The 21,848-nt window shown below is 29.9% G+C and overlaps 3 protein-coding genes across 3 annotated transcripts; 2 read left to right on the top strand and 1 right to left on the bottom strand.

Moving 5' to 3' along the window:
• Window positions 1-5: 5 nt before the first annotated feature.
• Window positions 6-1,749, top strand: LOC107064096 (tubulin beta-2 chain). The gene is made up of 2 exons (XM_015316392.2): window positions 6-182; window positions 463-1,749. Exons 1-2 carry the CDS (start codon window positions 126-128, stop codon window positions 1,741-1,743), a joined length of 1,338 nt encoding a protein of 445 aa, XP_015171878.1. The 5' UTR covers window positions 6-125; the 3' UTR covers window positions 1,744-1,749.
• Window positions 1,750-2,878: 1,129 nt separating this feature from the next.
• LOC107064042 (tubulin beta-2B chain) lies at window positions 2,879-4,748 on the top strand. Its single transcript, XM_015316291.2, has 5 exons — window positions 2,879-2,935; window positions 3,032-3,140; window positions 3,409-3,636; window positions 3,717-4,294; window positions 4,370-4,748. The coding sequence occupies exons 1-5, from the start codon at window positions 2,879-2,881 to the stop codon at window positions 4,727-4,729; spliced, it is 1,332 nt and encodes a 443-aa protein (XP_015171777.2). The 3' UTR covers window positions 4,730-4,748.
• A 152-nt stretch (window positions 4,749-4,900) lies between these two features.
• On the bottom strand, window positions 4,901-18,250 carry LOC107064095 (tubulin beta-3 chain). Its single transcript, XM_015316391.2, has 3 exons — window positions 17,675-18,250; window positions 10,413-10,521; window positions 4,901-7,160 (listed from the first exon to the last, which is right to left on the bottom strand). Exons 1-3 carry the CDS (start codon window positions 17,729-17,731, stop codon window positions 5,956-5,958), a joined length of 1,371 nt encoding a protein of 456 aa, XP_015171877.1. The 5' UTR covers window positions 17,732-18,250; the 3' UTR covers window positions 4,901-5,955.
• Between the last annotated feature and the right edge of the window lie 3,598 nt (window positions 18,251-21,848).

Raw genomic sequence — 21,848 nt, 5'->3', positions numbered from 1 at the left:
CACCTATTCGTTCCTTGTGTTTCCTATCGATCGAACATCTTCGGGACCATTCTCAATTAAAACATCGTCGAACTGCTCGACACCATCTTTTTCAACCCTTAAAGTGATTCGTTCAAAATTATAAAATGCGTGAGATTGTGCATATTCAAGCTGGCCAATGTGGCAATCAAATTGGTGCCAAGGTTTGTCATTTAAACCACTAAAATTATAATAATTTATATTTTTATATATTTCTAAACATTAGCTTAAAGTTATCACTGACATATAAACTTTTCTTAAATCACACTAATCGGATTATCAACAATTTACAAAGTGTACTTTACTTTTATCGAATATAACCTTAATTTAACGTATTATCAATCTCTAAATAAAATTCTCTATTGACATTTGTTATATATATATATATATATAATAAACATCTGTACCTACCACCTGACCAAATCGATTTTTATTAATTTGTAGTTTTGGGAAGTAATATCCGATGAACATGGTATCGATAACACTGGCACTTACCATGGAGATTCGGATTTACAATTGGAACGGATCAATGTTTATTACAATGAAGCTTCTGGTCCCAAATACGTTCCTCGAGGGATTTTAGTCGATCTTGAACCTGGTACAATGGACTCTGTACGTTCCGGTCCATTCGGACAAATTTTTAGACCGGACAATTTCGTTTTTGGTCAATCAGGAGCCGGAAATAATTGGGCTAAGGGTCATTACACCGAAGGAGCAGAATTAGTAGATTCTGTTTTGGATGTAGTGAGAAAAGAGGCAGAAAGTTGCGACTGTCTCCAAGGCTTTCAGTTAACCCATTCGCTTGGAGGAGGTACTGGATCAGGAATGGGCACCTTATTGATATCAAAAATTCGTGAAGAATATCCTGATAGAATAATGACAACTTTTTCTGTTGTACCATCACCCAAAGTATCTGACACAGTCGTCGAACCCTACAATGCTACATTGTCTGTTCATCAACTCGTTGAAAATACTGACCAAGCTTACTGCATTGACAACGAAGCACTCTACGATATCTGTTTCCGTACTTTGAAATTATCCACACCAACTTACGGTGATTTAAATCATCTGGTGTCTGCTACTATGTCCGGCGTGACTACATGCTTGAGATTCCCGGGACAATTGAATGCTGATTTGAGAAAACTGGCTGTTAACATGGTACCCTTTCCGCGTCTTCACTTTTTCATGCCAGGGTTTGCACCTTTGACTTCTCGTAGTAATCAACAATACAGAGCTTTGACCGTACCTGAGTTGACTCAACAAATGTTTGACTCGAAGAATATGATGGCTGCCTGTGATCCAAGACACGGAAAGTATCTCACCGTTGCTGCTGTTTTTCGTGGTAGAATGTCAATGAAAGAAGTGGACGAACAAATGCTTAATATTCAAAACAAAAATAGTTCATATTTTGTCGAATGGATTCCGAATAATGTGAAAACAGCTGTATGCGATATACCGCCACGTGGTCTTAAAATGTCAGCAACTTTTATTGGAAACTCAACGGCCATTCAAGAACTTTTTAAGAGAATTTCTGAACAATTCACAGCAATGTTTAGAAGAAAGGCTTTTCTTCATTGGTATACAGGTGAAGGAATGGATGAAATGGAGTTTACGGAAGCTGAGTCAAACATGAATGATTTAGTATCTGAATATCAACAATATCAAGAAGCTACGGCTGAAGACGAAGGTGAATTCGACGAAGAAGAGGATATGGAGTATAAATAAAATATAAAAAATACCTAACATCGAATGATCCCGATCGAATAGGAAAGCAAGGAAGTGTTGTCCAATAGACGAAGAAATATTTTATATTCTTTTTTTTATTTCGATATGTACTTTACTTTTATTATTCTTTTACTCGATTTTATTTATTTTCGAATTTGAACAAAAAGATTTATGGAATTTTTATATACAATTTTATATACAATTTTTATAGAATTCTGTACAAGAATTGTTAATTTAATAGATCCTTTATCTCCAGTATAATTGACGTTTTATTCATTCACAAAGAAGATCTACGAGAAAGGTAAGAATTTATTCACGTAAATTAACTTGAAATTTAATTGATTCGATTGATAATATTTACATTTAAATTGCTGTACAATATAATAATCTTAGATTTATAATATAAAATTTCAACGTGCACGCGCGCTTAAGTACTTTCAATGTTGATATCTTGAGCAAGTTAACACGAATCAAAGTCGATATTTTAAATATGCCTATTAAATATAATAATTGAGTAATCATGGGCATGCATTCATGTGACCAACACTCGAACGTTTACCGCGGCTTGCTATCGAACTCTCTATCGTCCTTCTGGTCAACTGGGATTGATCAAGCCAAGGCCTTGACAAAAATTGGTAATCACGTATTATCTCGTCGGAGCCCGAGGACAAACACTTTATTATTGCGTATCACGGAGATCATAGTTCGTTGTACGTCTACGTACGAAAAAGAAAGTGCAATGGTATCATTTCGTTCTATTACTTTGTATTTTTGCTTTGCGATCAATAAATCTTTTCGTATATCATTCCTGGAAATAATATTTTTTAATCGTAACATTGAATTTTATTTAATGAATTATTTAACAACAATCAAAAAATTCATCTTATTTTGATAAAATTTGAAGTAATTTTATATAAACGATTATTTCGTAAATTTAATATTGTTACTGTACAAATTATAAACAAGTAACACAATGTTATCTGAATCATGCAACAAAAGAGATGGAACCGTTTTGAAACATTCGTATAATTTCGGTCACAAAATTAAAAAAAAAAATTATTATTCGTTATTAAAATTTTAAGTGACATTTTTAACAAGTCATATTAATCTTCAATAATTTTCATTAAAAATCACGATGAGAGAAATTGTACACATCCAAGCAGGACAATGTGGAAATAATGTTGGAACAAAAGTAAGGTTACGTTTATTTCTATCACTTGCATTTTTATATTAATAGAATTTTTATTATTTTTGTATATTTTTATCAATGCTCAAATCATCTTCTTAGTTTTGGGAAGTTATTTCTGACGAGCATGGATTAACACCTGATGGAATTTTTAATGGCGAATCGGATCTGCAATTGCAGCGCATAAATGTGTACTTTAATGAAGGACCTCGTACTGTTAATTCATCAAATAAAAATTCAACATTATCAATATCATTAACACTAGATTTACGAACATTGATTTCATATCTGTTTTTATTAAAATCCCCAAACATATATTGACAAAAAATAAAATTAATAAATTATGTAACCTTCAGCATGAAATTTCAAGTCCATCAATTAATGGGTTCTGTAGATCTAGTGTTAAGTATGTAAAATTTAGCAAAAGATATAAATTAGATCTTATATTTTATTTCAATTTTTATATTCTATATTTCTAGATAACAAATTTGTACCTAGAGCAATTTTAGTCGATCTCGATCCAGGTTGTTTAAGTTCCACGTTATCCGGTCGATATGGTAGATTGTTTAGTCCGGATAGTTTTGTAGCTGGTCAAGCTGGGGCTGGTAATAATTGGGCTAAAGGTTATTACACCGAAGGTGCTGAATTAGCCGATATAGCTTTGGATCTCGTTCGAAAAGAGGCTGAATCTTGCGATTTGATACAAGGTCTCGTACATTCAACAAATATAAATATATTTCTTTATATAATACTACAGAAAAAATTAAAAAAACTTTAAAATTATCAGGAATTCAATTAATACATTCTCTTGGTGGTGGCACCGGTGGAGGCATGGGTTCCCTTTTATTACAAAAATTAAAAGAAGAATACGCAGATAGAATAATAAAATCTTATGCCGTATTACCAGCACCAAAAATTTCGGACGTTGTTGTTGAACCCTACAATGCCATTTTATCTATTTACTATCTCATAGATAGCAGTGATGAGACTTTTTGTATGGATAACGAAGCCCTACATTATATTTGTACCGAAACCTTGCAACTCGCCGCTCCTACATACAGTGATTTAAATCATTTGATATCCAGTTGCATGGCTGGCATCACTACATGTTTTAGATTTCCTGGACAACTGAATACAGATCTAAGAAAACTTTTAGTAAACATGGTACCTTTTCCTAGATTACATTTTTTCATACCTGGTTACGTGCCTCTAACGTCAAGAAGAGTGGCTCCTTATAGAGTACTTTCGGTACCTGAATTGACTCAACAAATGTTCGATGAAAGAACAATGTTTGCTCGTTGTGATCCAAGAAAGGGTAGATTTTTAACAATTGCTGCAATTTTTAGGGGTAGAATGTCAACTAGAGTTAGTATTAATTAATTTTCTTCGTTTTTAATTTCATCAAATGTAACCAATAATTCGATTTTGTTATCATTTCAGCATGTAGATCAGCAAATGTTAAACATTCAAAATAAAAACAGTTCTTATTTTATCGAATGGATACCGAATAATATAAAAACAGCTATCTGTGATATTCCACCACGTGGAATTAGCATGAGTGCGACTACGGTAGTGAACACCACAGCAATTCAAGAATATTTTAAAAACTTATTAAATACCTTTAATGGAATGTTTCAAAAGAAGGCTTACCTTCATTGGTACACCGATGAGGGGATGGATTTATCTGAGTTTTCAGATGCTCAGAACAATGTTTATGATATCGTTTCAGAGTATCAACGGTATCAAGAGGCACCTGCTGAAACTGATTTCAAAGAAGAAGAAATAATTTATCATAATTAATATAAGTTCAATTACAATTATGACTGAAAATTGATTAGAAATGAAATAAAATTATAATATAATGATAACATACTAATTTATAAAAATGATTATATCATTTGTATAAACTCTTTTAATTATCTTTGAAACATTATCTCGGTATTGTTTATATTTTCAGTAAAAATATAAAAATAAACTCAAATGATTTTATTCTTTTGGGTGTGTGTGTGTGTGTGTGTGTTATAAGTATTATATTTTAATCGCCTTTTTCTTTTACAATAATAATGAAATTACTAACGCAGTTCGAACGAATACGAATTTTTTTCTTTCAGTAATTTTATGTATATTTATATTGCAAAGTGATCAAAAGATTATACAATATACACCTACGTTTCACCCTATAAATCTATATTCTTTAATGAAAAAAAAAGAATCTAGTTTCACTAATAAAAAGTAACAAATTATTCGAAGTATACAAACTACTAGATAGGAAAAGATAAAGATAAGCATTGTCGATGTACGAGAGACGCAGTACTTAAAAAATTGCATATTTCTTTTTTTTTAATATAAAAAAAACCGTACTACATTCTAAGCATTCATCAGAGTTAAACGATGCTCGCGAACATTTATTTAAAAATACAAGAAGAAAATAGAAATAGATAGAGAAAGAGAGAGAATAAAAAAGTATAGAGCATACTTTTAGTTTCTTCTGTTTTTGATAAAATCGTTCTAGCATTTGATCGGTAAACGAAGAACGATGGCATCGGCATTTATATAAACTTCGTATTTTATTAAAAATCCGTTGCACATTCGAAGTTTCTTTGAAAATAAATACATTAATGAATTTTTAAAAGGACACAAATTAGTGTGTTGTTCGTTCGATCGATAAATTCGAATACACAAAATATATATTATATATAATATATATATATAAAATCTTAAGTATATATAGCATTGATTCTAAACATTATTATATTCGACCACTCCGAGATTATCGTGAATAAAAAACGTACGTTTTTGAATGGATTATTTCGATCGTTCCTATTTGAAACGTACGTAATCGTATAAAAGTATGAAAAAAAGTTTCGCTATTGACATTAAAAAGTATCAAAAAGTAATCAATTCGTTAGATATTTTTACATTTTCATTCGAAAGAATAGGAGTGTGAAAAAGAAAAAGAGGAAAAATAGAAGGGGAGGGAATTGAAGATAAAAAGATGATCGGAGAAAGATCGGAACACTCGAATTTTATTCTTCTTCGCATGGCTCAAAATCGTCAGCGCATTCTTCTTCGGCTTCAAAATCTTCTTCCGCCGTAGCTTCTTGATATTGTTGATATTCGGAAACTAAATCGTTCATGTTTGATTCGGCTTCAGTAAATTCCATCTCGTCCATACCTTCTCCCGTATACCAATGCAAGAATGCTTTTCTCCTGAACATGGCAGTAAACTGTTCAGAAATTCTCTTGAATAATTCTTGAATAGCCGTGGTATTTCCAATGAAGGTCGATGACATCTTCAAACCTTTAGGTGGTATGTCACAAACAGCCGTCTTCACATTATTCGGAATCCATTCAACGAAATACGAGCTGTTCTTGTTCTGTACGCTAAGCATCTGTTCATCGACCTCTTTCATAGACATTCTACCACGGAAGACAGCAGCAACCGTCAGATATCTTCCATGTCTGGGATCACAAGCTGCCATCATGTTTTTAGCATCAAACATTTGCTGTGTAAGTTCGGGTACAGATAGAGCAGAATATTGTTGCATTGATCTAGACGTTAGAGGTGCGAAACCAGGCATGAAGAAATGAAGTCGAGGAAAGGGTACCATGTTGACGGCCAGTTTTCTCAGATCAGCATTCAGTTGACCAGGAAACCTTAAGCAGGTTGTTACACCAGACATGGTAAGTGATACCAGATGATTTAGATCGCCGTAACTAGGATTAGAGACTTTCAATGTACGGAAACAGATGTCATAGAGAGCTTCATTATCGATGCAGTAAGTCTCATCAGTATTTTCAACCAATTGATGAACAGATAGAGTTGCATTGTATGGTTCTACCACAGTATCGGAGACTTTTGGAGATGGCATCACCGAATAAGTGTTCATAATCCTATCAGGATACTCTTCACGAATCTTAGATATCAGAAGAGTTCCCATACCGGATCCAGTACCTCCTCCAAGCGAATGGGTTAACTGAAAGCCTTGGAGACAATCGCAATTTTCGCATTCTTTCCTCACAACGTCGAGAACCGAGTCAACCAATTCAGCTCCCTCGGTGTAATGACCCTTTGCCCAGTTATTACCGGCACCAGACTGCCCGAAGACGAAATTATCCGGTCTGAACAACTTCCCGAACGCTCCGGATCGTACTGCGTCCATTGTACCCGGTTCCAAGTCAAGAAGGATCGCTCGGGGAACATATTTTCCACCGTTCGTTGATGTGGCCACTGTAAAAAAAACCAAGAATCTAATAAAATTTTTATTCACAGTTTGAAGCTTAATTTTAAACTCATAAAATAAAGTATTATTTTATTGCATTTATATAGAATAATCGTTCGTTAAAATTACAAAATTCATATTTGCGAAATTATAATTAAACTAAAATTTTATAATATAATTTTTTGTGTTTAAGTATAAAAGTAAATCATTGAGTATTAACGACGATTTACTAATCTTATTATCAATAAAAATCTTGTATTAATTAATTCCTATTATAATTCTAACACGTGAATTTTATTTATTAAATGAGTCATCCAAAATTACGATTTCCATATTGAACTACAGACGTCTATTATTATTCCACCGAAAACTCCTATCAGAGACTTTAACGGCCGACGGAAATGCGTATACGGTTGGACCCGTGTGCCTGCATCGTTTGCAAATGAGTCATTGGTTGATCGCGTGCGAGATATACAGGGTGACTTTTTTTCGTCATTTTACTCATAAAATTGCGAATAAACATATTTGTCATAAAAAGACAAAGAAAGAGAGAGAGAGAGAGAGATACTCTCTTATTCAAAATGGAGTATTATTCTTGGAACGACGCACGCAGTCATGAGGACACATGTCTGTATCTATCTTGAATTATAAATCACACATTCGCAGCGAACGACTTCCCCTAAGTTTACTCCAGGTGCATGCACTTCTGAGAAAGCACACGTGCGATTTATCGAATGGGAAACTCTTCCATTGACTGATTAGACCTGCATGTACACGTTATGTGACGTGACTGAAAGCGATACGAATGTAAAACAAAATAATATAGTTACGTATCTTTGCTTTTATACTTGAAAGGAAATGTTGGAGTAAAAGTAATCGAAACATCAGAATAAATTATTGGCGGTCAACATTTAATCATAAATGTATCTCGCGTAAAAAAATCTTTACTAATTGTAAATTGTAATAAGTAAAATACAAAGTATAACCTGTTTTAGATTTTAATTTTGTAGATTTAAATACAACGAGAGTTTTTCGTTAGCTCGTTGCCCATCATTATCGTGAAATATGTAATTAAAGGATATTACGTTTATAATGGGCGCACTAAAATGTAGAATCTCTCTTACATGAACGAAGATTATCGTTCGAAGATATCTGAAGATACCGCTGAGTTTCTCGTCTAATATAATTATTTAAAGTTAATTTAGATAAAGACTTTGATTCGGTGAGTAGGTATACGTGTTAATAGTAAATCGCGTTTAATACACTTCCATTCTTTCATTTCTCATTTGATAATGTGAAATTTTTAGTAATTAAATTCCATTTGTTACGGTGCATAAAATCATAATTATATCTTACGAGTAATATGCAACATTTTATCGAGCTTTCAAGAGTGTTATCTCTAATAAGGTATATTAACAACTTTTTGAATGTTATCGACTGTTAATAAATAATCATCAATTTGTAATAAAAGATAAGAGAAGCGTAAATATTAAACGATACTCTTAAAACGCGTTATCAATGTTAAATAAAATTTAACATATTATGGGACTGAAAAATAATTAAAGAAAGGAAGTTTAATTTCCTTTTAAAATGCAAAGACTCGTTCAGCATACAACAAATAAAAACTTTATGAATAAGCATGATGAACGTTCGATCGATCGACGTCACGTAGCAAATTTGGCGAATGAATTGCGAATATTCAAAGAGGTTGAAACCGTTTTAGTCGACGAATTGAATGTACTGCTGTCTTTAAATAGATTTCAAACTTTTTTCCTTTCGCTTTGTGCCTGATTTAGAGTTAAGCTCTAATTAATGTAATTTATCATGATTTAAAGAAACAGATATATCAATTGATTTCTAATTGTCTCGTTAGCGGCTGAATACAAAAAACATATGTATTAAAATGCGTTCTTTAATTAGGAAACACATCGTTACTTGGCTTCTGTCAATCTTTTGGAATATATTTCATTTCATTTAATTAAGACAAGATTAAATTAACCATTAATTTGATAAGAAGTCGTCCATAATTAATTTATTATGAATTATCGAGGACACTCGATAAATTTTATTGTAAAAAATAAATACGCGTATATATATATATATATATACTGTTATTTTAAATATCCGATGAGCAGTTAGATTGGACATCCTGTAAGCTGATACGAACGGAATAACCATGAGGAGACTAGTTTGCACATGTACATGACCGTTTTACAAATGTCAAATATTTGCCATGATTTTCCACATACTTCCTTACTTATTCGCACAATTATGCTTAATACAATAAATTTATAATTTAAAATCTATTAGAGAAATTAGTTAATCTATTAGAATCTCAGAACTTAGAATCTTTTCTGAATCAAATTTTATACAAATAATAGCTATTAAAAAATAAGATATTAACAAAATTTTAAATAATTATTATTTCATTAAATAATAATAAATGTATGAAATAAATCCATTTAAAATATCTTTCATCGACAAATACTTAAATACTCAATGAAAAAATCCAAGAAAAAAGTAAAAAAAAAAATAAGTTGCTTTGCGAGTGCCTTGGAGCAAGAAGGGCAAATAAAAAAATATAGAAAGAGTCGACGATGGGCGTCGGCAGGCGTCGGCAGGCGTCGTCGTCCTCATCGAGACTGCCAACCAAGGGGTGAAAATGTACAAAGCATCTATTTCGGTCGTTAAATACTGGCGAGAGCGTTCCTCCCGTTCAGTTTTTTTCTTCCATTCCAAGTACAAATATAAGTATGTATGATATGTATATATATATATATATATATATATATATATATATATATATATATATAATGCGTGTGTTTATAGAAAAGAAACACAAGGCAACTAACTCTCTGACTTTCTGGTTAGTTTCTATTTTAACGAACGATTACTAATTCTAAGGGATAAGGATAAACGAGATAAAGATCTATTTTATTGATAAAAAAGAATTTTTTATTAATGATTTTAGATCACTCATCAAACGATATAAGACACTTGATAATAATATGTAATCTTAATCTATCCTACTTTTTTTGTTTTATATTGAAATAAAATATTCAATGATAATATGCAATCATATCTTGTAGTGTAAATTGATTAGAAATATTTTTGTCTTTGGCAATTTGATTAAAATAATTAATGATAATTTTGTATAGGAAAAGCAATGCATTATAATAGAGATTTATTGATCTAGATTAATATGGAAAAAGAAGAAAAAAGGAAAATGATATAAGAAAAGATATGATAGTTTCTCTTACCGGTAGCCTCATTGTAATAAACGGAGATTCGCTCGAGTTGCAGATCGCTATCTCCATGATAAATGCCAGATTGGTCGATACCATGTTCTTCGGAGATCACCTCCCAAAACTGCAATTAAATTAATTATTTAATAAACGATTTTTTATTTCATATACAAGATGATATATATATATATATATCATTTGTATAAATTATTTTACGTTAACGTTTAAGAAATGTATGAAAATATATTTTCTCTTGTAATTATCGATTAAATGACGAAATAATTGTATTTAAATGAAATAAGTTAATAAACTAATAATAATAATTATATAAATTAGATTCTCTTGTTCCGGTTCACTGACAAGGATAACAGAGAACTCTAATCTAAAAATAGAAACGCACGAAATTAACGCGGGCCATGCCCCCTGGCTCGTGTGTTCACCCTCCCTTAAACATTTTCACTTCTCCATTTGTCCGGCGTCTTAACTATTTTCACCCTTCTATTAATAGCTGGCCGCAACGTCTGCGACATCCTCTGTGAGCCAAAGAACCTACGAAAATTCTACTTGCGTACTGTGACTTTCACTTCCAATCTCGGCAGATATACGTGTAACACGATCCTTTATGAATATTTTATGAATATCGTGTCATGAATAATATCAAAAGCCTTTTATCTTTCCGAAATTGTATATTTCGGTTCAAAAAGATCAAATGTAAAATAATCATGATATCTGAAAGAGTAGAAAAGTCACGTCGCAATAAATACTAAAATAAAATAATTCGTAAATTATTTTATTTTAGAATATTGTGAAATTAGATATTTGTCATGAAACAAATATTACTTCTATCATAAAACTATGATAAAAAAAATATCTTTGTTATATCCAACGTTAGTTATTTATTATTTCTTTGAAAAATAACATTACTATTTCTTGATAATGTCAACTAATAGTACCGTTATCTTCCAAATTAAACTTGAGAAACCACAAAAGTAAGTAAGTACATACTTGAAACATAAAATAATCAAACCGTAAAGCTAATAGAAAAGGCAAACATAATTACACGAAAGAAGATATCTTCGTGGAAAAGCTTAAGAGCTACTTCGACTCGTCACGCTCATCAAATTCGCCACAATTTTCTAATGTCAAGGAAGAAAGTATAATTCATTGTAAAAACTAGAAATAGAGAGAACAAGAGGTAATGGAAAATAAAAATGAATTTTAAAAATTTAAGAAAATAGAGGTCATAAAGTGTCAAACTAAAAAGTGATTAACACTTAGTACGCAGCAATATTTCTATTTCGAATACCGTAACCGGTCGTGGCCTGTAATTTATCTCATACTTCCCCGTACATATCTCGTTTTAATTTTGTATTTTTTTTTTATCCATTTTTCTTTTCCCCTTTTATTTTTCCTCGGTCTACCACAACGTTTCGTCTATCTTCTTAGACGCCTGCGGTCGAGTGATTTCTAGAACGATATTTCGTTTATCCAAGACTCCAACGTCGAGTTGCTCGAGTTATTAGCTTGAAAGATAAAGAGAAAAGGAGAGAAAGAGAAAGAACATGAGAGATTATAGCTAGTATTATACAAGTTCGATCGGCCAAGAACACTGTGGCTTTTCTTCTCGGTAGACGAGATCGTTAAATTCTTCCATGCGGAAAACAATGGTGGCCGATCGACCGCGTGTTACTTCCACGACGACGAAGAACCCTATATTAGGGAGAAAGAGAGAGAAAGAGAAAATAGTAAGAGATAATAAAACTTTCATTTCTTCTTTTACTATTCCCCCCCCTCTCTCTCTCTCTCTCTCTCTCTCTCTCTTTCTTTACGATCTATTTCTTTTACAAACTCGTTTCTATCGATTGAAATTAGTTAGCCTTTGAGAATGTTTAATGTATTTTAATTATTCCATAAAAATTTGATTTATAGTCTAACAATCGATTCAATTGAGATTAACAAAAAGATATGAACTCATTTTAATTTTCACGAGAAGAATCTATTCTTTCATAATGAACCTCTTTATTACATGACTAATTAATAACTGGAGCATACAATTCATTTTATTGATTTAAGTTGAACTTCTCTCAAAAGAATGAAAAACAAATATTCAACGTGCTTTCATTTTTACAATGAATCATCTTAAAAAGTTTTATATATCTATATCTATATTTTTACTGAAAAAATGTATAATTCAATTAACTGATAAATTTATTCATCAATTCATCATTATTATTTATTTATACATTTATAAATTATATATAAATTAATATATCCATTTACATAGATTCAGTTAAAAAAGAAAAAAAAACTATTAATTTAAGAAAAAATATTGATTATCGTTTCTATATACAATATTTCAAAATTATTTTCAATATTGAAAAGAAATAAAGAATGGAAAGGATCCGCCCTGATGCGAGTCACCATGAGCTATAGTTGGCAAGCAGAAGCCATACTTTTCATTTTTCCCAAAGCAACTTATACGAGTAAGGTATTTCTATTCCGCATAAAGTAGCAAACATCTGCTTATCCACAAACCCAAATTTATATACCAAAAACATAAATAACTTCTGACTTCAAGCTATTTCTCAGCTTATCTTCAAAAATACATATTATTGAAAAATATATATTCTTATGTATATATTAGCATAAATATATGTACGTATTATAAATTTAAATGAAATTAAAGGATGTTGTTCTCGTGACAAGAATAACATCAACATATCCCTTTAATTTCAACTTAATTATTCTACACACCTAAAGAAAAAAAATAACACAATAAGAATCTCGTCTCATTTACCTCTCACAATCAGACATAATTGTTCCCTAGTGGAGACAGTAATAACGAGCCAGAGAAAAAGAAAAAGAAATGGAAATAAGAGATTGACAAAAGAAAGAATGAGATAAAATAACCGGCTTGTTTTTTATTTACTTTTTTAATATTTTTCTGTTTTTGTTTTACAATTATACGGTTTCGGTACGTAGCACTTCGCATCGTGCATGTCACAAGAAATAAAACCCGTTAGCACTATTTTCTCGTAGACTCATTGTCTTTTTACCTCCCTTTACATCTCTTTCTTTCTTTCCTTCTCCCTTTCTCTCTCTCTCTCTCTCTCTCTCTCTCTCTTTCTCTCTCTTTTGTCCTTTCTCGCATAGCAATAACGCTCTCCCGAGAGCGTGACTCAACTTTTCTCTGTTCGTCGAGTTTCTACAGAAGAACTCAACGATCGATATGTTCGTTTACGTTTCCCATTGATGTATATACTCTGACGACTATCAAAATACGATTAGAAGATTAGAAATAGTATTAGCTAGCAATCTGATTCGCTACTGACACGATCAATAAGAAGGAAATAGCCAAGTTCCTAACGCGAACAGGAAATTTGCTATTTGTGGAAGGACAAATATTACATGTTTTACTCTCCAATGTTTCCTTTTCTCTCTTTCTCTCAACATACATTGAACGTTCTAATCTCGTTGCCTGGATTCGTTGCGTTCCACGAATTTTATGTCCTTTCTTCTTTACTCGTCGAAAACCTTTTTACAACCTTTTCCCTAATGTTTGTACGCTTAAAAGAAATAAATAGCACTTTCTAAGGCTAACATTCCGTTCCGATCATCCGAAAAACTTTGCAAATAAAAATATTTTCATGTATATATATAATTATTCTCATTTATGTACGATCAGTTATATTAAATATTGTTACATTTTGTTTTTCATACAAATGATAAAATAATTTAATTACAAATTATTAAGATCGTTTTTTTTTTTTTAATTCTTATTTCCTAATTTTAATTATAATTTATTATTTAGTCCTATCGCGATTGCAAATATTATTATAAGTAAATTATCTAATTTTATTTAAGATTTTCAATCATGTTTCTGTAATTTGTTTTTATTTTTCTTTTTGTCTTTTTCTTTTTTATATTCTTGGTAAAAATTCACAAATAATGTTTCTTTATCTACGGAATAACATCGAAACTGGTGAAAAACGAATTAACCAATGACTCACCAGACAACGAGTACATCTGATATTCATCCAAAACGTAGGAACAATGCGTCATAGAAGAAAAAAGAGATACCAAGTAATACAAATTATGATAAAGTTGATTCTTTGAAATAAATTAGTTGATAAGAACTAATTTTATCTTCATTCATTTGAACAACTTTCTAACATTCATATTTTTATTTGTTGATCTCACTCCGTTTCTTAGCTATTTTCAAAAAAAAAATATAATATATGTTATAATTAAAATGTTTTCCTACCAATTTAAATGTTCGTCTAAGTTCTGTAATACAATTTTTTTTTTTTTTTACAATTAAACGAAATTACAGAGAAAAAGATATACTTTACAGTGGATACAAATTCATTAAAAATTTCTTTTCACAACACAAAAGAGATAATTTCTTGCAATTCTGTAAGGTATAATTTTGATCGTACCTCGTAGAAGAGTACAATAAATACGGTTGTTTCTCTAGTATCTTCTTACACAATTACATGATTCTTTAATTTATCATACTCGGTGCTTTATCGACAACTATGTCAAAATAAAACTTAACAAACAAAATGAAATATATAACATGCTAAAAGTATTTTACGATATTTTTAAAATATTCAACAAAGATAAGATACTTCGTAAAATGATTGCGATGAAAGTCACGTTGAAAAGAGTTTAAACGTGTAAATAAAATTAGAAGAAAAAAAAAAAAAGAAGGAAAATGACGTGCGTGATGCACGAACATGAAAAATAGTTTTCCGTGTAAATTGTATCGAAAACAAAATGTTCAATAAAAGACTTCAGTGAACAAGTTTATCATGGTGTCCCCTTGCTAGTACGCCGTTGGACAGTAGACGACGATTAACGTAGAATCTTAAGTGTCTCGTGATCTTCGTTTCTTTCTACTTTTATTCTTTGGTCTTTCTCTTCCGTTCGTTCACGATTAAAACATGGATCGCTTTATACGCTTCGACCTCACCAAGTCGAAGACCCTTCAACGAGTGTCGAACGAGGCGTGGCAAGGAAGAAAGAAAGAAAGAAAGAAAGAACGAGCGAACGAAAGAAAGAAAGAGAGAGAGAGAGAGAAAGAATCAACTGTGGAGTGTCTCTTTAAATTCGATCTTATTGCTCGCCATTTTTATCTTTAATTCGATTAAAGAACCTCTTGCTAAATTCTTGTCCATGTATGTTACACGTACATGGGTGTTAATCTATTTAAAAGTGAATATGATCAACAACAAAAAAAAAAACAAACAAAATCTTATAACACTCTCATTTTTTATTTTATATTTCATTTCTTATTGACTTTAATTTATTGATTAATGTTAAAGGAAAAAAAGACAAAGAAAAGTAAGAAGAAAAAAGAATGTTATATCGATTAAATCGATTAATCCTACAGCACGTTCTTTATTTCTTAATTCTTTAATTACACACAATTTGATACCATCGTGAACTCATACAAAAGCTTTCGAGCAATCAAGGAGAGCGTCGTTATTTATTTTTAATCGATTTTTCTTTTCTTTTCTCTCTCTCTCTCTCTCTCTTTATTTCTCTCATACGGTTTATTTCGATCGTAGATAAGTTTCATGTTATTGCACGTTCGACTTTGTTCTTAATTAAACGAACGATTTTAAAAATACCGGTACATTGGTGTGTGTTAGTTCAAATTCTACTATTTAAGAGTATAGTATTAAGATGAAGGTAATAATTAAAAGTAATCACTCTTTCTGTTGAACATAACGTTACTCTATGACCGCGTTGCTCGTTCGTGTATAACATGAACTCTTACAAAGTACGAAAGCTTATAATTATTATAGTTAACTCGTACGACAATGAAATGACTTGAGAAATGTTTATATATATATATAAGTGGAAATTAAAATCTGACAACGAGTATAAACATTACATCTTGTACTAAACATCCTAACGACTAGATTGATCCTTCCTATTTGAATTTATGTTATTTTTCATTATGTATTGGGTTGGCAAGAAAGTAATTTCGGTAGTAAGAAAATATATATATATATATATATATATATTATTATTATTATTATATTATAAAATAATATAAGTATTTTAATATATATATAATATTATTGGGTTGGCAACAAAATAATATTTCACACTAGAAAACCGAAATTACTTTCTTGCCAACCCAATAGTATAATTCTCACGATAAAACCAACGAAATATGTATACGTTCAATTTTTCTTTAATTTATATATAATTGTGCCAAAATAATTATGACACTCTGAACTAAGCCAATAGATGAAAAAAAAATTAATTTTTTTTTTTTTATTTAACTTTATATTATATTGATTAATTTTTTCAATCTTCGGCTTAACTGTTTTCATAATTACAGGCACACGATATTCTTTCTTTTTATCTTTTTATAATCCTCATTATAACTTTGATAGCTTTTCATCATAATTGAGATTATTTAACAGCAAGTATTTAACCACTCAACTCATCAACGTTATCTCTGGAATCCATCGAGTTGCTCGCTTCGTGCGTAGCCCTTCTATTGATCGACTCGAAACTACCCACTCACACCAGGTATGATTAGTATGGATTTTCCTACCATTTTCGCAATTTTCTTTTTTTTTTTTATAGTTCGTAAAAGATCGATCATTCGATTGTTTTCAAACTTACTGTGAATGAAATGAAACGTTTACCATCTCTCTCTCTCTCTCTCTCTCTTTCTCTTTCACTCTTTATAGTTTTTAATTGTTCCATATAATTGACTTCGTTATAAAATTAATCTAATTTCCAGGCTCTATTATTACAAAATTTTATCATAATTTTTTACAAATTATCTTGTATAAATTAAAAACAAAAAAAAAGTTTAATTAATTTATCTTTAATTCGTTAAATGAAATATTGTCTATTTTTCTATTTCAAAACTGTCCATTTAAAATAATTAATCAAACTCTCATCGATTAAAAATTAATAAAATAAACAAATGGACATATTCGAAATCATTTCAAACTTATTACAAAGAAAATATTCTTTTATTTTTTTTTTTATTTTTATATTTACAATTTTCTTAGTAAAAATAAATCGAAAGTATTATCAACAAAGATCGATCAAAATAAATTTCCTTACAATTATTCTAATAATAATAATAATAATAATAATAATGATAATAATAATAATTTAAAAGAAAAATTCAATGAATTACACTAATATTTATTTATTATTAAACCAATGAAATAATTTAATATACTATATATATATCATCGAACTAGTTTGATATAAAAATAAGATACGAAAAAACTTACCTTAGCACCGATCTGGTTGCCGCATTGTCCAGCTTGCAGATGTACGATCTCCCTCATTGTTAAAAGATTTTTCTTTCCTAACTCTGACAACAAGTAGAAAAGAAGTAGTTCCACTGAAACAGCTGATCGTTTGTCTGTCTCGTTCTTGCTTGGCTAGCTTGCTATCTCTTTCTCTCTCTCTCTTATTATTATTATTATTCTTCTTCTTCTTCCTTCGTTTGGTACACGTAAAGCCAGGTCGATCCTTCAGGGTCTGCAGCACTCTCTTGTCTGTTCGACGTGTCGGAAGCGAGTGCGCGTTGAGAAGCCTGGAAGAGGAGGCAAAACCGAGTGCAGCCGTGCGTCGCGACGAGAGCACGAATGGAGTCGCTTCGTCGTTCGACCGAGGACAGAACGGAAAGAGAGAAAGAGAGAAAAGGGTAGGAAGGGAAGGAAGGGGAAGAGCACCGATGTCGTGCTCTACTCGTGTCTTGGATACAACGACAAGGGACACCTCAGGAGGGAAGAGAATACTACACCAAGGGTTGGATCAGACTACCAGGACGATGATAATGATAGTGCAGAACGAGAAACAAGAGGAAGAGAAACACAGAGAGAGAGAGAGAGAGAGAGAGAAAGAGAAGAAAAAAGAAGTTTGTTCTTTTGAAAATAATGGAAAAGTGTATTTAAAATAAAGAGAGAAATACAAACTGGCAAATGTGTTAATCAAATATATGTATAATAGAATTTGCTAATAATAAATTATGAAATAGTTGACAATAACATCGAAAATGAAAAATAATTGTATTTTCTTTTCTTTTTATACGAGTTTAAAAGTTCTTGTATTATTTCTTTTATGTTTTGTTTTTTTTTCTCCTTTTTTAACAAGATCTCGTCAAATTTTAATTATTTTAATTTCTTTTTCTCTTTTTAAAGCTCTTATGTATATAGGTATTATTATATTGTTATATAATGGTATATTATATATCTTGTATTTTAATGCAAAAGAAAGAACATCAATAAATATTATAAAATGTTAACTTTGATATTTAAATGTATTTAAATAGTATTATTATAATAAAAATAAGAAACTCTATAAGATGAAAATAAAATATTGAATAGTATATAGATGAAATATAAGTGAAAAAGAAAATGTTAGAGAGAATAATAAAATAAATAATAAAGTAAAAGGGAGTATCATAAAACAGAGTAGTCATTATTAGTAAAATTATAAGCAATAAGAAGTAAAGTCTGGTTTGGCTCAATCTTTTCTTGCTACTTCCTCTTAAAACGTCAGAGATGCTGGGTGAGATGATTCTTCGCTTCCCCAATTCTTAGCTTCTTTTATTCTTACTAGATCTCATTTCTAGAACCAACGAGTAAGATTTCTTTCGTATGCTCGTTCTTATAATCCTTTCTTCTTTATCGCTACGATCACTCATTTAAAAAAAATTCTTCACGAAATATTCTTATATGGAGCATATAAATTGTATTTTTTCTCTTTTTGTTATTCGTTTCTTGTTTTACTCGATCGAACATTATTGTTTAAAATCTTCACTAAAATTCAGGTTTTTTTTTTTTTTATAAATATCGCAAAATTACTTCAAAATAGAAGAACACATATGAAAGTCTTACAGTTAATACAAAGTTTATATATATATATATATATATATATATATTTAGTTTATTTTATAAAATCAATCCACGAAAGTCTGTAAATAAATAAATCTATTGATCTAACATAATCAATAATATACTAATTAATATGATAAATATAGTTATCGATGTAAACTCTTCTTATTAAAAATGAAAAATCTTATCGTAGATAAAATATCTGTACAGATTTAAGTGATTCTTTATCGGTTTGTTTTTACGTCTTATCCAAAAATAATTTCAAGTTCAAAAAAAGATAAGAAGAAAGGAGGGAGAGGGAGAGAGAGAGAGAGAGAGAGAGAGAGAGAAGAAATAGAAAAAACAATATATAAATGTTCTGAGATGAGTTCAAACATTTTTTTGCCGACTTTTAAAATCAATAAACGTCATCTTACGATGATGAGTTTACATTGGAAATAAAAGACTATTAGTCGTATTTCATTTTTCATGACGATGTTAAAAAAAGAAAATAATCTTTGGAATAGAGACGTCTACCGTCGCAGTTGCATCTTATTTCTGTTTTTTAAACAGATAGTATATTTACATAGATAAGTACACTAGGTTTTCCTTGGATTCATTATTCCTCATGCGGGGGAAATAAAAAATGTAAAGTGAAGTTAACCGCACCACCCGGAAGTTTTATTCGAGGGCTTCGCAATGCGTCGACAGGAAGTGTAACGTGAGCCTGAATTTTTTCCATAAGCTATTATATATACACATATATATTTATCTCTTTTGCTCCCCTTTCTTTCTTTTTACTCAAATTGAAACGTTATAACAGTAAGAGTGATATTTAGTATTTCCTGAATTCAACTACTCATTTTGATTGATTTGCCAAAAAAAGAAATAATCGTAAATTTTTGCAGTTTGCAAATAAAAGTGATTTTGTCTGACAAAAAATTGTTTAATTTATTGAAAATTAAAATAATCTAAATAATCTAAATTTTATTTATATATATTATTTTGTTTAATAAGATATAGAAAAATAATATTTTTATCCTATTATTATATATATATTTCTTTATATTTTAATGTAATTAACATTTCTATTAAGTATAATATTTTGTAATTTAATAATTATTTTCTTTTATTATTTAATATTGTATAAATAATGTTATGAATCATTATACTAAAAATAGCTTTATATATTATATTTATTCGAATTAATACAGAATGATATTATTTAAACAAACAAACAAACATCACACGATTATATCTTATATTTTCTATTTAACCTTATCTGAATTCTTTGAATCATTTTTATAAAACAGTATCAAGTACATTGAACCATACTTCATCAATTCTGATCTCAAGTTAGTTTTAAAGGGCGAGGCTGGATTACAATCGTTATCTTAACCTGTGAATCATTCTTGAACATACAAGTTAAGACTTTATGAAAACGTTCGACATATCAAAGAAAAACGAACTATCGGCACGAAAAAGAAATTTAACGTTAAAAAAAAAAAAAAAGGGGGAAAATAGAACAAAGAGAAAAATATCATACGGCGAGTTTAAAATGCCATTTATCTCGTAAGTCAATTTAAAAATAACGTACGTAAGTATTAAAAGTAAAGTTGCTCTCTCAGTTTCTTCGAGAATGATAATAATCGAAAAGGAAGACGATGATCCTTCTGTCTCCAGCTGTGGTGCTCTCCCGCTGCTCTCAAACCTTTCTATTATTATTTTATCCTCATCTTAGGTTAGTCCTCTGTTATCTTTAAAACTACGATTCCCGAGCAAGCCCCTTTAAATCTCCAGTAACAAATATTAATTTCTCATAGTATACTTTGTAAACAATTATTTTTAATGTCTGATATCTTTGATAAAGATATATATATTTTTAATTTGTTCCTTTATCGTACATATTATTATTAAAAACAAAATGAATAAGATCATATTTCTTAATACCTACTAATCATTCTGTGTGTAATTAAAAACTATAAGAGTATTCATTATAACAATTGTATATACTTATATCTCTTGTTTTCTCTCATTTGCTTTCTCTTCCTCCCTTTTTCATTTCTTATAACATTTAAACACCTACATATTATGTATATTATGTACGAAGATAGGTCGAAAAGTTTTTAGCCTCAACGAAAAAAACTGATTAAAAAACAAATAGAAGTAAGTTTGACCGAAAAGAATTATCTATGTTTGACTCAAAATTCTTCGCCCATCTACCTATATATATATAAGTAGGATCTGTGTGTGTTTGTGTATGTATATATTATTAAAGTATATAATATAATTTATATTCATTAAAGAAACTTTTAAATAATAGAAGAAATATAACATTAATAATTTATCTTTAAATAGGATAAATTAAATTATTATTAGATCCCTTTAATAATTAGTATATTTATAATTCCCATAGTAATAGTATTTTCCATACTTAAAAAAATTATTATTAAAAAAAAGATAATATATATATATATAATTTATATATATTATATTATTATATTATTATATAATATAATTTAATCATTATAGTTCTAATTTAATCATTATTTATTAGTTAGTAATATTATTTTGTTCAAAATAT

This window comes from Polistes dominula, unplaced genomic scaffold (genome assembly GCF_049000335.1).
Source record: "Polistes dominula isolate Pdom_NZ unplaced genomic scaffold, Pdom_raw_medaka contig_77, whole genome shotgun sequence".
NCBI classification, from domain to species: Eukaryota; Metazoa; Arthropoda; class Insecta; order Hymenoptera; family Vespidae; genus Polistes; species Polistes dominula.
This window is presented reverse-complemented; position numbering and strand designations above follow the sequence as displayed.